This window comes from Dermacentor andersoni, chromosome 5, assembly GCF_023375885.2.
Source record: "Dermacentor andersoni chromosome 5, qqDerAnde1_hic_scaffold, whole genome shotgun sequence".
In the NCBI taxonomy this organism is placed as follows: domain Eukaryota; kingdom Metazoa; phylum Arthropoda; class Arachnida; order Ixodida; family Ixodidae; genus Dermacentor; species Dermacentor andersoni.
The window spans coordinates 145,933,361-145,946,361 of record NC_092818.1 but is presented as its reverse complement, the minus strand read 5'-3'; the positions used below and the strand labels follow the sequence as shown (position 1 = coordinate 145,946,361).

Sequence of the window (13,001 nt, the reverse complement as noted above, 5' to 3'; positions counted from 1 at the left end):
TACGCATTTTTAGCTTAGCTAATAAAGCAAAGAAAGAACAGAAATAAATTACCACTCTGACCTATGACTTATAAAGATGGTTGCCAGAAGTGACATAAAAAAAAGAAAAACAGAATGACACCCTCACAGGAGTTACTCTCTCTTTGTGTTTCGCCTCTTAATGGGATTTCAAACTTTGGTGCGCGCATTCTTCGCGGCAGCTTTTCTATAACTATGTATTATGGAGCATAATGATAACAGGAGACTGCCTGCCTTCGACGTTGTTTCTGCGTCATTTATCTGTGGGATACGATGCACGTCTCAGAGAAAACGCGTGCTCGTCTATGCTGTTGTCGATAAGCTCTCTGGCCGGAAGTTGACCTCGTGGTGTATGGAAGGAACTTCTTGAAACGGCCTTTCGAAAAATATGAGCTATGACTAAGGCGAACAGAGAGAGAGAGATAAAGAGGAAAGGCAGGGAGATTAACCAGATAGCAGTCTCCGGTTTGCTACCCTACACTGGGGATGGGAGATAGGGGTTAGAAAGAGGACAGAGAGGAAAACGTTAAAAAAGAATTCACGCACACACGGAGGCACACACACACAAGAGGCGTTCCAGTTAAAGACGTTCACTAAGGCCGGTAGATCGCAAAAAGCGCAATAGTGCTTGCAGCGACTTCTGTGACGGTAGGCCTTTCGATAGTGTAAAATTCTTTTTTCCGATAGCGGTTGGTCGTCCAGCTGATCAAGTTCGTGGCGAAGGCATTCCCTCTGTAGATTGTACTGAGGGCAGGCGCACAAAATATGTTCAATCGATTCTTCATGGCCGCAGTGGTCACAGGTTGCGGCGTCGGTCATCCCTATGCGGTATGCATATGCTTTGGTGAAAGCAACGCCCAACCACAGTCGATATAAAAGCGTGGCGTCTCCACGGCGAAGCTGTGATGGCGCTCGAAGACTTAATGTTGGATCAAGTGAGTACAGTCGCGTATTTCTTAAATGTGGCTCATTCCATTGCGACGCGGTGCACTGCCGAGCAAGTAGGGGCAGCTTCCGTGCTGCTTCAGTTCTAGAAAGTGGAATGGGGACGTGGTGCTCCTCAGTATGGGCTGAGTGGGAAGCTTGATCCGCCCGTTCATTGCCGATAATTCCGCAGTGACTTGGAAGCCACTGGAAGGTTATTTCATGGCCTGCATCACTTATACGGTGTAACATCTCCGTAATATGAAATATTAGTTGTTCGTGCGGTCCGCGATGTAAAGGTGACAGTAGAGACTGCAGTGCCGCCTTCGAATCGCAGAATACCGTCCACTTGTGTGGCGGTTCATCACCAATGTGATGAAGGGCAGTAAATAACGCTGCGAGCTCCGCTGCCATCGATGTTGTCGCGTTGGTCGTCTTAAATTTGATTGTTGTAGCTTTCGCTGGTATGACGATTGCCGCCGCGGAGCTGTTTGGAAGGACAGATCCATCAGTGTAGATATGCGTAGAGTCACGGTAGTTCTCGAACAAATATAGTAGCGAGAGCTGTTTAAGGGCTGGTGATGATAGATCAGCTTTTTTCGAGATGCCAGGTATGGTGAGGTTGATTTTGGGCTGAGCGAGGCACCATGGAGGAATCGAAGGTCTCGCAGCCGGAGTGAAACAAGCTGGCGAGGATTCATCATATGCGGTTATCGCTTGGCTGAAAGATGTGTGTGGTCTGTCCGTTGGTAAAGACGAGGAGTCCTGGCTAGATGCCTTATATGGGTCCTGAGCACTTCAATTGCAATGTGGGTGTTGACAAGGTGGTCTCTACCGATTGCTATCGTAGCCACTGTTGAAGCACTGTGAGGCAGGCCTAGACAGATCCGGAGCGCTTGAGCTTGAAGACTTTGTATTGTGCGTAGATTCGTTTTACCAGTGTTGGTTATTGCTGGCAAGCTGTAGCACAGAAATCCTAGAAAAAGCACCGTGTACAGTTGTAACATGGCACTTTTCGACATTCCCCAGGTCTTGCCAGCGAAAAACTTGAACAAATGGCAGATGCCTGTCAACCGTGTTTTCACGTATGATGCGTGAGGGCTCCATGACAAGTCCCTGTCAATTATGACACCTAGAAATTTGTACGATTGGACCCGTCGTATTAATTGGCCATTTATCATTACGCTGTAGTTTGCCATGGGTTTGCATACAAATGACACTAGTGGGCATTTCTCGGAGGAAATTTCCAGGCCTCGAACACGAAGGTAGGTAGCAGATTGTGTGGCGGCTCTCTGAATTCTCGCTCTCTCAATTCTGGCGTGTTACTGCAGACGTCCATATACACATGTCATCCGCGTACATTGATAGCCTGACTGTGGTTGACACGTGCTCAAGGAGAGCAATTAGTGTTAGATTAAATAACACAGGACTAAGTACACCGCCCTGGGGGACGCCGCGGTAGCTATAATGTAGACAGGTATGATCTTCGTCGGTGCTTACAAAAAATGGTCGCATGGAGAGATAGCTCCGTATCCATTGGAACATCCGACCACCCACTCCTACCGCTGCGAGAGCAGAGAGGATGGCTTCATGCGTAACGTTGTCATACGGCCCTTTAACATCGAGGAATAAAGAAGCGCAGAGATGCTTACGCCATTTCTCATGCTGAATGTAGGTGACCAGGCCGACGACGTTATCGATCGATGATCGACCGTGTCGCAGGACCGCCATGGCATCCGGGTAGGTTCTGTGGTACTCCAAGTACCACTCCAGGCTTCCTAGGTCAATCCTCTCCATTACTTTGCCCACACAGCTCGCCAAAGCGATCGGAGGATATGACGAGAACTCCAACAGCGACTTGCCAGGCTTCAGCAGTGGAACAAGGCGACATGTCTTCCATGGCATGCCATCTCTCCAAGATTCATTGTACAACTCAAGGAGAATACCTCTCGCTCACTCCCCCAGGTGGCACAGAGCTCGGTAGGAAATTCCGTCAGGTCCTGGCGCTGATGTGCGGCTGCACAAAGCTAATGCTGCCTTGGGTTCGTGGATTGAGAATGGTAGATCCATGCGGTGATCACGTGGTGGCGGACAACTACTCGAAGGCGATGGAATGTTGGTAGCTGTGAGTTGGTCGGCTAATCTGGCGCAGAAATCCTCTGCCACGTCAATCTCCGATCTCTTTTGAGAGAGGGCAAGAGCCTTGAATAGGAATCGCTGTACGGGCAGTGTCCGGAGACCTCGCACCGTTCTCCATAGTTGCGATAAAGGCTTGCGTGGATCTAGCGACTCACAGAAGGCAGTCCAACGTTGCGATTCGAGCTTGTCTAACCGGCCGTGGATCTTCTTTTGCGTGCGTCTGGCGGTCCGTAAATCGTCCATTGTCTTCGTACGTCGGTATCTTCGTTCAGCACGTTGTCGGATTGCTCGAAGTCGTTCTAGTTCCACATCAAATTCCGTCAGCTTCGAAGAGCATGTGAGAGTACGCTTAGTGTTTTGCACCGCGCTCTTGATTGCCTCTTCCAAGTCGAAAGATCGATTGGCGTCGCAATGTTCTTTCACGATAGACTGAAATTCAGACCAGTCCACTCTTTGGAATGTATCCCGTATTTTGGAAGGGGACAATCCTCTGATGTTGATGTACGTGGGGATATGGTCGGTTCCGTGCGTCTCTATGTCCGCAAACCACCCTGCACGTCTGACAAGGCTTCGTGAGACGAAAGCCAAGTCAAGACAGCTGCTGTACGTGGAGCCACGTAAGACGTAGGCCTTTCATCATTCAGCAGCCAAAGTTCATTACTGGAGGCGAAAGATACCAGAGCTCTGCCTCTTGCGTTGATCTTCGGACTTGCCCAGAATGTATGATGGGCGTTGAAATCTCCAATAATGACCCAGGGATTGAGACTTGAGGAAAGGATGTCTCGTAGTCTTTTGTGATCAAATCGACTTGACGGAGATAAGTAGGCGCCCACAAAAGTAAAGCCCAAATTCTTTTTCCTTACGTTTAGGCATATATATTGATTGTCGTCATTAGGTGGTACAGGGTGATGAATTTAGGTGAGGTCATGGCGAATAAACACCAAAACCTTACTGTTTTCACCAACAGTTGACTACATAAACGATTCATATCCAGAAAGCCTGATCGTGTTCGATAAGTTCGGCTCGCAAATGATGATAATGGGAAACATATTGGCATACACGAAGCGACGGAAATCCGAAAGGCGCGCTCTGAGTCTGCGGGCATTCCACTGAAAAATAGCTGCTTGTCGGACCTCATCCCTAAAAGATAGTGGCTGTGGAGCCATGATCTACTCAAGGGTTGCCAGCACCGGACTCAAAGCGTCCAGTACTTGAAGCGCACTTCTGGCAAGCGGTGTGTGCATGTTGCTTAGCAACACGCGAATGGCATTCATAAAAGGCCTAATAAGAGCTAGCACTTGCTCATCTGTTTTCCGCGACTCCTCGTATACAGCGCCTTGCTGTACTGGGGGCGGCTTCTTCTGCGGCTCTTCTGGCGGTCGTGTACGCGGAAGTGGCGGCCATTCCTTTGTAGAGAGAGATCTGGCAGTTTTCTTTCTTCCAACATCGGTGTTTGGAGTGCTGGAAACTTCCGCTGATGGTGCTGCTTGACTAGATGACTTTTCCTGAAAAGTTGATGTTTTCCGTCGTGAAGACCTTCGACGGTGACGCCGTCTGCGCCGCACTTTCACAGCGGCCTCTTTGTGGGTAGAGTTGTCTCTCACCATTTGTTTAAGAATGGTGATCTCTTTCTTGATCTGGGGACAGTCTTTGGAAGAGGCGCTGTGATCACCCCGACAGTTAGGACACTTCAACGTGGTTGCGTTGCAGTTGTCTTTTGAGTGGGGTTAGGCGCATCGAGGGCACACGGCCGAATTTCCGCAAACACCCTTCACATGGCCAATCTTCTGACAATTGAAGCATTGCATTGGTCTTGGAATAAATGGTCGAACCTGATGGCAAAAGTGGCCGACCTTCACGTAGGATGGAATGCAGTCGCATTTGAACGTTATCCTCACACAACGTGTGTTGCCGAGGCGACCAACATGCACAATGATGTTGTGTTCACTTGCTGGTTTTATGAGAACTGGGACGTCTGCATTAGGTATTTCATTTTCAATGTCATAGATGACTCCTGTTATTGTGGCACCATTCGATGGCACGATGGAGCGGACCTTGATGTTTCCCAGCTGCGTTACATGTTGTAGTATGTTGTTACGTTTCGCCTACGACGCGCGGTATAGCCGGCGCGGATGCAACGGACGCCGGGGCTTCGTTCAAAGCGGCGGACATTTTGGCCCGTTCAGCGCCGCCGATACGCCTCCCCGCCAAGCGCGTCCAGGCGTGTTTCAGTGCCACGTGTCTTCGTGTGTGCGTGTGTGTGTGTGTGTGCCACGCTTGTCAAAGCGCAGCAGCCGGGGAGAGGAGCTCCCCAAGTGTGAAGCGAGGAGGTCTGATCGGCGCCGGCTCGGCGATGCGTCACTACACTCGTCTCAACATGTCTCTCAGCCTGTCCGGGCCCAGAGTCACGTGGTCTCACCCCGAGACGTTCCTTCTTGCCCTCAACTCCGAGAGTATATAAGAGCAGCTGCCCCCGGACGCCGAGAGGGAGGCTCCGATTTCTTCTGCTGAGTTACGTGCTCTCCCGTCTCTCCACTTCGGTCGACCTGACCGGCCGCTCTTTTGCGATGTTAGAATAAACAAGTTGTTCTGTTACCAGTCGACTCATGCTTTGCCGGGACCTTCGGATGCTTCCACTTGTGCCCCAGGCCGCCAGGCCAACGCTACCCTTGGGGCTTGCGACCCATTTGCAACAACGGGTGTCAGCACTGAGATTGCAACAACTCGTGCCAGCGGTCCGATTGCAACAACGGGCGTCAGCGCTCAGATTCTAACAATGTTCAGCGCGCTCGGGTTCATCACATCGATTGCCAGGATGTTTCGCTTAGTGTTTATCCTGACATCATTGATCTCGTTCGGCACGGTGTTTTGTAGATACACAGAGAGTGCTTGTCGGTTGAGGACGTGCAGGTTGTCAGTAGCGTTCTGTGGCACAAACTGAATGGAGTGAGGCCATCGTTGAGCCGCTGTTTTCACGGTGTTCGAGCTCGACGCCGAAGATCAGTTGAGAATTCTTCGTCTGGCCTTGCGGTACTGGACAAGTCTAAAGCTGTCTTCCAAGGACTCGTCACCTGATGCAGAGTACAGCTTTGTGGGCTCGCTATCACTCGACGTATTTCCTGGCTTCCTCGAACCGATGTCCGTGGGTGAAAGGGAACCGCGAGGGTCCTCGGGGTGTTGTACATCCATCACCGCGATGGAGGGGGCGGTAGACACCACAGGTGCAGTGAGAAGTCCAGAAAAGCAGAGACGGGCGAGATGTGTTCCGCAAGAGAAGCACTTCGACCTCCTCCCGGCGAACAGAATTTCTCCAAGACAACAGTGTACGGAGGAGGGACTTGTTTTTCTAGTGTCAACAGGCACGAGTGCTGTCGGCGCCAGGGAGTTCGGAAAAAACATGAGCGGTCGTACGCAGGCTGTAGTCTTGCACTTCGGATAAAAAATTTAAAAAATTGTCATACTGACTTTCCTGTTGTGCTGGCTGAAATCCAACTGCAGAATTCTATCTGATGCGACATGTCATAAATAAGCGCTGGGCTCTGACACACTTAAAGCGCTAGAAAACAAAAACAAAACATGCAGAAGACAGGATAGGCGCTGATCCTGTCTCTTTCGATGTAGTGTGCCAGTTAGCTATAGCAACATAAACACTAAGTCGGAATAGTCAAACCTAACTGCCCTAGCGTACGAATGGTGCGGGACGAATTAGGTACGTTAAAGCAGCATCAGAGAAGAGTGCATGCGTTACACTCGATACCAGAGCAGCCCTGACGTGCAGATAACGTGTTTTAGTCCAATTTCTCCTGCGATCTGCTGTGTTGAAGTGACGAACTTTCTTGAGATACAATGTTTTAGGTGATAAAAAATTTGCTGGCGCCAAACAAACGCTTCAGGTCTTTAGTGCGATAATGTATGACTCTAGCTAGACTTTAAGCCTTTAAGCCAAGACGCGTCGTGATAAAACACAGTCCATAGTGAGCACACCAAGTCTGCTGCGCAACCGTATACATCGCCTTCACCGCTGGCTTCGACTCCGTCCCCAATCTATTTTGTCCGAAACCGAGACAAGAGGTCTCTGCCCACTGTTGCTCGGCGTAGTATTCAAAAGATCCTTTGCTTTCCGCGTCGAAATGGCCGACAGTACATAATGCCTTTCCTGGCTGCGGCAGCGAGGAAACTATCGTACGGTGTCTTTTGCCGTTGTCCTGGCTACAGCGCACACAGGCAGTCGCGCGCGAGGAAGTTGACCTGTCAGGTCCACCAGTCACATTCCGAGCAGACAACGCAGGAATGTCGGCCTGTTCAGATGTCGCACCAGAAATCGGTCAATGCTGTGCTGAAGTTTCTAAGCTCAAGAAACCTATTAGAGGCATTCTGATGCTTCCGAGTTCCCGGCATCGTCACCTTTCTTTATTTGTTCTTGCGCTTTTGCGCTTTTCCTCCGCCATTCCCTCAATCTTTCTTTGCTACATTAGCCCTCTCTTAGTGGGATGGAGCAAACCCAGAAGCCTCTCTTCTCGTTAATCATACTCTCTTTCCCATCTCATCTCTCTGCTGTCACATATTTATCGTAGCATACGTGCCAGAGAGCCCTCAAGTGGCTGCCATTGCGCCCATCAAGTGCAAACGTGCATGCGGCGTTTCCTAGATGACCACTTACTCGACGACGCAGTGGGCCGCTGTGAGCACCCATCGATCCGTAAGCAGTGCTCCTCCACAGTGGTGCCTTGAACCCATGGCCGACATCTTGCGCACTGAAACCTGCATGATGCGAAAAGGGTGCTGACAGACAGATACATGCTTTGACGAAGACGGCATATCAAGGTGGCTGAAGTATGAGCGTAATATGGTCCGTAATTGAATAGAAGACCAAAGCGATATTGAAGCAACAGTTTCTGCAGAACTGAGGGTTTAGACTTGCCTTTATCGCAGCTGATATGTAGTTTTGCTTAATGAATGTGCCCCACGAATCTCTCAACGCGAAACTGGATGTCAAATAGAGAAACAAACCATAGAATTTCATTAGTCTCCTTTTGCTGCTTGGTAAGTGATGTACTCGATAACTTCATTTCCTTTGTGTAGCGATCTACATCTGCCCCTACTTCTTCCTCTACTTTGGAGCCATCTGCGAAAACCTTGAAGCCCAATTACCTTCTTTATCTATGGATGAAAAGGAAAGCTTTTTAGCTGGGTGAAATTCCCGCATATCATATTTGGAAGTTATCTCATTATGTGTGAATATTCTGTCCTTTCAGACAAAATTGTTTTCTTGGTTTAGAATTTCATAGGTCAGGATAGCTGAAAAATTGAAAAAGACTTCATCCCAGCCAAAGCAGCAGCCGCAGGCCATAGAAACGCTGATGATTAATCCCCAAAAGGAGCAGTTACTTTGTCTACGTAAAAAAATGTATGCATTGGTGCAGTCACCAGAATCGTTTTAAAGGAAAATCCGGAAAGCCAGCAGCAGTGGCAGAAATACAGGAGGACATTGAAGATACACTTTGGTTGTCACCACAACACTAAGATGCCAAAGATTGATCTATGGTCGATGATATTGGTGAGAAAAAGGGCTGGACTAAAGGTTTCTTTAACTGCTCCATATTTTGTTGTTAAAACAACTAATCAAGAAGGACAGTTGAACATCATGCATTACGATGAGCAGAATAGAAAGTGCACCTGTCGGAATGTGCGGCCGTATTATCAGCGTAAGGACAATGATAGCCGGCCGGGAAAGTATACTTATCGACATTGCCAGCGGTCAGAATATACTTTGGGTACTGTAGCAGCATAAATTGTGGGACACAGTCACAGAAAGAACCAATAGACGTGGACGCGCACGCACGCATGCATGCACAACTAAGCTCCAATAAAAATGCAGCAATACGAGCATGCAGTTTATTTTCTAAGTTATTTTCTTACCCATAGCGCCATACACGCATTACAGTGAAAAAGGGGTCGGGAGGGGCTTACATATACAGCAAAGTGAAACAAACTAAAGCACTACGCATGATACACTTTTTTACAGAAAACAAAAAAGGAACAAATGCATTACACCAGAATAGTAACGCATTTCCAACATAATATGTAAAGAATGTGTAAAGAATGTGCCCAAGAGCTTCGGTAAAGAGAAAATGGCATGTAAAAACTACAAATTAATTGATGTGGTATAGCGTTCACCGCTCGAAGTTCTGTAAAACTTGGCACATGCGTTATTGCACTGTAATTGAGCCCCATGCCAACGCGGTCGCTAAAGCCGTCAATCTAAACTCCCATCTCGAGCTTATCAGCGAAATACAAAAGCCATTGCGCCGGATTATGTCATTATTTCAAAACATTGATTTCATGAGGATAAGTGACTTCTCTGCTTCAGGGATTCCGTTAGTCGTTGTTTTGGAAGAGTCGCTTAAATGACAACGAATAGAAGTCAACTTGGAGGAAAGCTAGACGTTAAATTATTATGGCATAGGGAGGAATTTGCCTAACAAGCATAAATGCTGGCTTGCGGGACCAAAAGTAATTTCGGCAGCGTACCGCTGTCTTTCCGGGGTAGCAGTGCGGTGATATTTACATGCATACTGCACTTCTATGTGTAATGTACTTTTCCGGAACTGCAGTATGATCATAGCGTAAATATAAGCTGCAACTATGTTAGGAAGCATAATTCAGCCACCTATAGGTCCCTAGACAAAGGGTGACATTATTTATAATGATTCTGATGACAACAATGGAACACCTGTTCAGATTGGGTGACATCGCGAAACAGTATAAGGTTAGTAACACCACTTTCTTTGCAATGGATTCTTGCAAGGCTTTAAAGAGTGCAGACTGGAAACAAACAAACATGCGGGCAGACAAACAAACAACAAACAAGCAAACATGTAAGCAAGCAATGAAACAAACAAACAAACATACAAACAAACACGTAATCAAGCAAGCGAATAACACAACGCAGCCCAATGAAGAAATGGAAGAACGCTGCAGCCCAACACCCGTTCGCTTCTACCCCCCCCCCTCCCCACCTTCTCGGCTCCTCTTGTCTGTTTCTTTGGCACGCGCATTCGTCAACATATGGCTAGGATAAACATGAAATAATACTTCGCATTCACAATGATTAGTGCGTATTCTCCTGGAGAAATCAAATTCCTGCAGTTGATCACAAACTACAGAGAAAGTTTGTTAAAAGAAATCTTTCGAAAAAAGCTGTAGGAACGCAGGAAAGCGAAAACCGTGACCATGTCGCAACTTACGCAGTAGCACCTGCTGGTCAAATAACAGTGTGGTCATAAACTTGAAAATTTAATTTGCATAGACAACAGCAATATATTCTTGCGTTGGTAACGTCTTGCAGTGGAAAGAGAGAGAAATGAAAGAAACTGAAGACAGGGCAGGTTATCCAGAAGAAAAATCAGATTCTCTACCGTGCACTGGGAAGCGGGGGACAGGGTCGCCGTGAAAAGGAAATAGGAAGATAGATCACTGCTGTTCAGGGTAGAGAATAACAGATAACACTTGCCAGTACTACAGTCGCTGTAGTACTGGCAGCGACTGGCAACACACGGTTTGTTGCCAGTAAGAACTGCAGCAATGCATTTGTACACACACACACACACACACACACACACACACACACACACACACACACACACACACACACACACACACACACACACACACACACACACACACACACACACACACACACACACACACACGCACGCACACGCACACGCACACGCACACACACACACACACACACACACACACGCACGCACGCACGCACACGCCTACATACATACTTGTGTGTGTGTTAATATTTTATGTACTTGTAGTGAAGTCAGAAACCATAGTACCAAAACCGCACATTATCGCTTTACCAGAAAGAAGGGATTGGGCAAACAAGGTGTTCCCTGAGGCGGAGGTGAAGCAGGCTTCAAGCACTCAGCAAAGTGAAGCAAAAAGTGCATACATTCTTTGGAAGCACACATACAACATAGCGAACCGCATCCGTTTCGATAAAGAACGAGCACAAAAGCATCCGGACCACATATTTGATGATATTGCGCTCCCCGCATAGACTTCCCGGTAAAGATGACTGTTGCGCAAGCTGCCGCCACAACGGCAGCTTGTGAAGTGGCGAGTGACGTCACTAGCCTTTCGTATACAAAAGAACCAGACTAGCAACTGATTTCATCGTTATTGCAGCATCGCTAGGCATAGGCAACGCATCGTGAGGACTCCCGAGAAGCAGCGTGAATAGAAGGAGCGGCAAAGGGAAAAAAGAAACGGCAATACGACTAGCAGCGACGTGCTGTCAAAATTTCCATTACTACAATTACTCTAAATTATCGTTACTGCGATTACTCAAAAGCAATAAAGCATTGCGTACCTCCCTCGGCAGTTGTTGTGGTGGTTTTTAAAGTTTCGCTGGACATGAACTTTCGCAGGGCCGGGATGACAAGTCAATTTCTTTTTTTATTTTCTTGCGTGGGAAATAGCAAGAAAGTTAATTATTTCAGAAAAGTACCGACGTCACCTTGTGGTGCCTCCCAATATTTAAGAAATATATATAGAGAGAAAAGGCGCGTCTGATGAACCAAAACCATGATCACTTGCTGTCATAACCAGCTGTAATAAACGATGAACGCATTTTTATTTATTCGAGCAAGTCTCAAAAGGCGCAGTATTTATTCTAAAGACGGAGTTTCAAAGACAAACAGTGTGCGTGCCCTGAGAAAGAGAACGAGGCGTACTGGGAGGACGCACACCGTTTAAAGCGCCATAACACAAACGCGTATCGTTCCCGCTGAAATATTCCGGCACACTATGGCAAGGAAACGCTTAAGTTTCGTTGAAATGACGTTCGAGATGTTTCATCTCGCACTTTGATTGACTCTGAGGTGCTCTGAACTGGTAGCGCATTACTCGTCACCGAAACCGGTGCACGCAAATACACATGCAAGTTAGCGAAGACTAGTTGATTTGTACAAAGCGAAAAGAGGCGATCGCTCCCCACATACGCCTCCTCTACATGACTGCCGATCGACGAATCGCTGCCACCGCTGCGAAACGTCTACGCTAATAGAATTTTACAGGGAAGCTGTATACCTCTACAGTCCAAGGAAATTTTCGTGTCGTTTTTGGCGTGGCAAGCAAAAAACTCCCTATATGTGGGCCGACCAGGAGATACTGCAATGCTGGGCCGACCCGCGGTGGAGGTGAAGCAGGCGTTAAGCAATCCCCATACGTGGGCCGATCCCGAAGATGGTGCAATGCCGGGCCGACCCGCGGCGGAGGTGCAGTTCGCCATTTAGGGGCCCACATACACAGCTTCGCTGGTCATCCTTCTTCACAGAGTGGAAGGGCACTAAGTTTTTATAATAAAGATAACGTTTCTCGAAAATATATATTAATTTCATTCGAGTTTAGTTAACATTTCCTTTGCACTTCTTGTGATAATTATGTTGTAAATTCTTTTGTTTATTGCTACTCTTAAAAGAAATGTTCAAAGCTAAGGCCCGGGAATTCTGTGTCATGTTATTAATTGTGTGCACACTGTAATACTTGTACAAAAAATTGGGACGCAATGTCATCAAGCGCACTTCTTTGGCGGTGTGCAAGCCGGCTTCCCGTTTCCAGTTTCCTGAATAAGGCGCCGAGTATTTTCGTATTACTTTCATTTTTTTTAAAATACGTTTACTGTTTGAAGTACACACACTAAGAATTCGGTTACCCTAATGTCCTCCCTGTCTTTTCAGCTGTGAACTTTTGGCGATTACGTAGAGTGTGCGGCTCAGCCAAGTGGCCAGCAATTTCAAGCTTCGTTTCTGTTTCTCAGAAGCAATGAAAAAGGAAGCGACGGAAGGGATCGAAGAGTCGGGCTGCCGGCGCAGTCGACAGTAAACACCTGAGTCAAGCGTTCG

At 47.6% G+C, this 13,001-nt stretch overlaps 1 protein-coding gene across 1 annotated transcript in view; it reads right to left on the bottom strand.

The window, feature by feature from the left end:
- LOC140218608 (chymotrypsin-like elastase family member 2A) overlaps positions 1-13,001 on the bottom strand; it is a 28,303-nt gene that overhangs the window by 14,454 nt on the left and 848 nt on the right. The window contains exon 2 of the mRNA XM_072288427.1: positions 7,742-7,842. Coding sequence (XP_072144528.1) covers positions 7,742-7,842 — 101 coding nt within the window. The remainder of the gene's footprint in view (positions 1-7,741; positions 7,843-13,001) is intronic.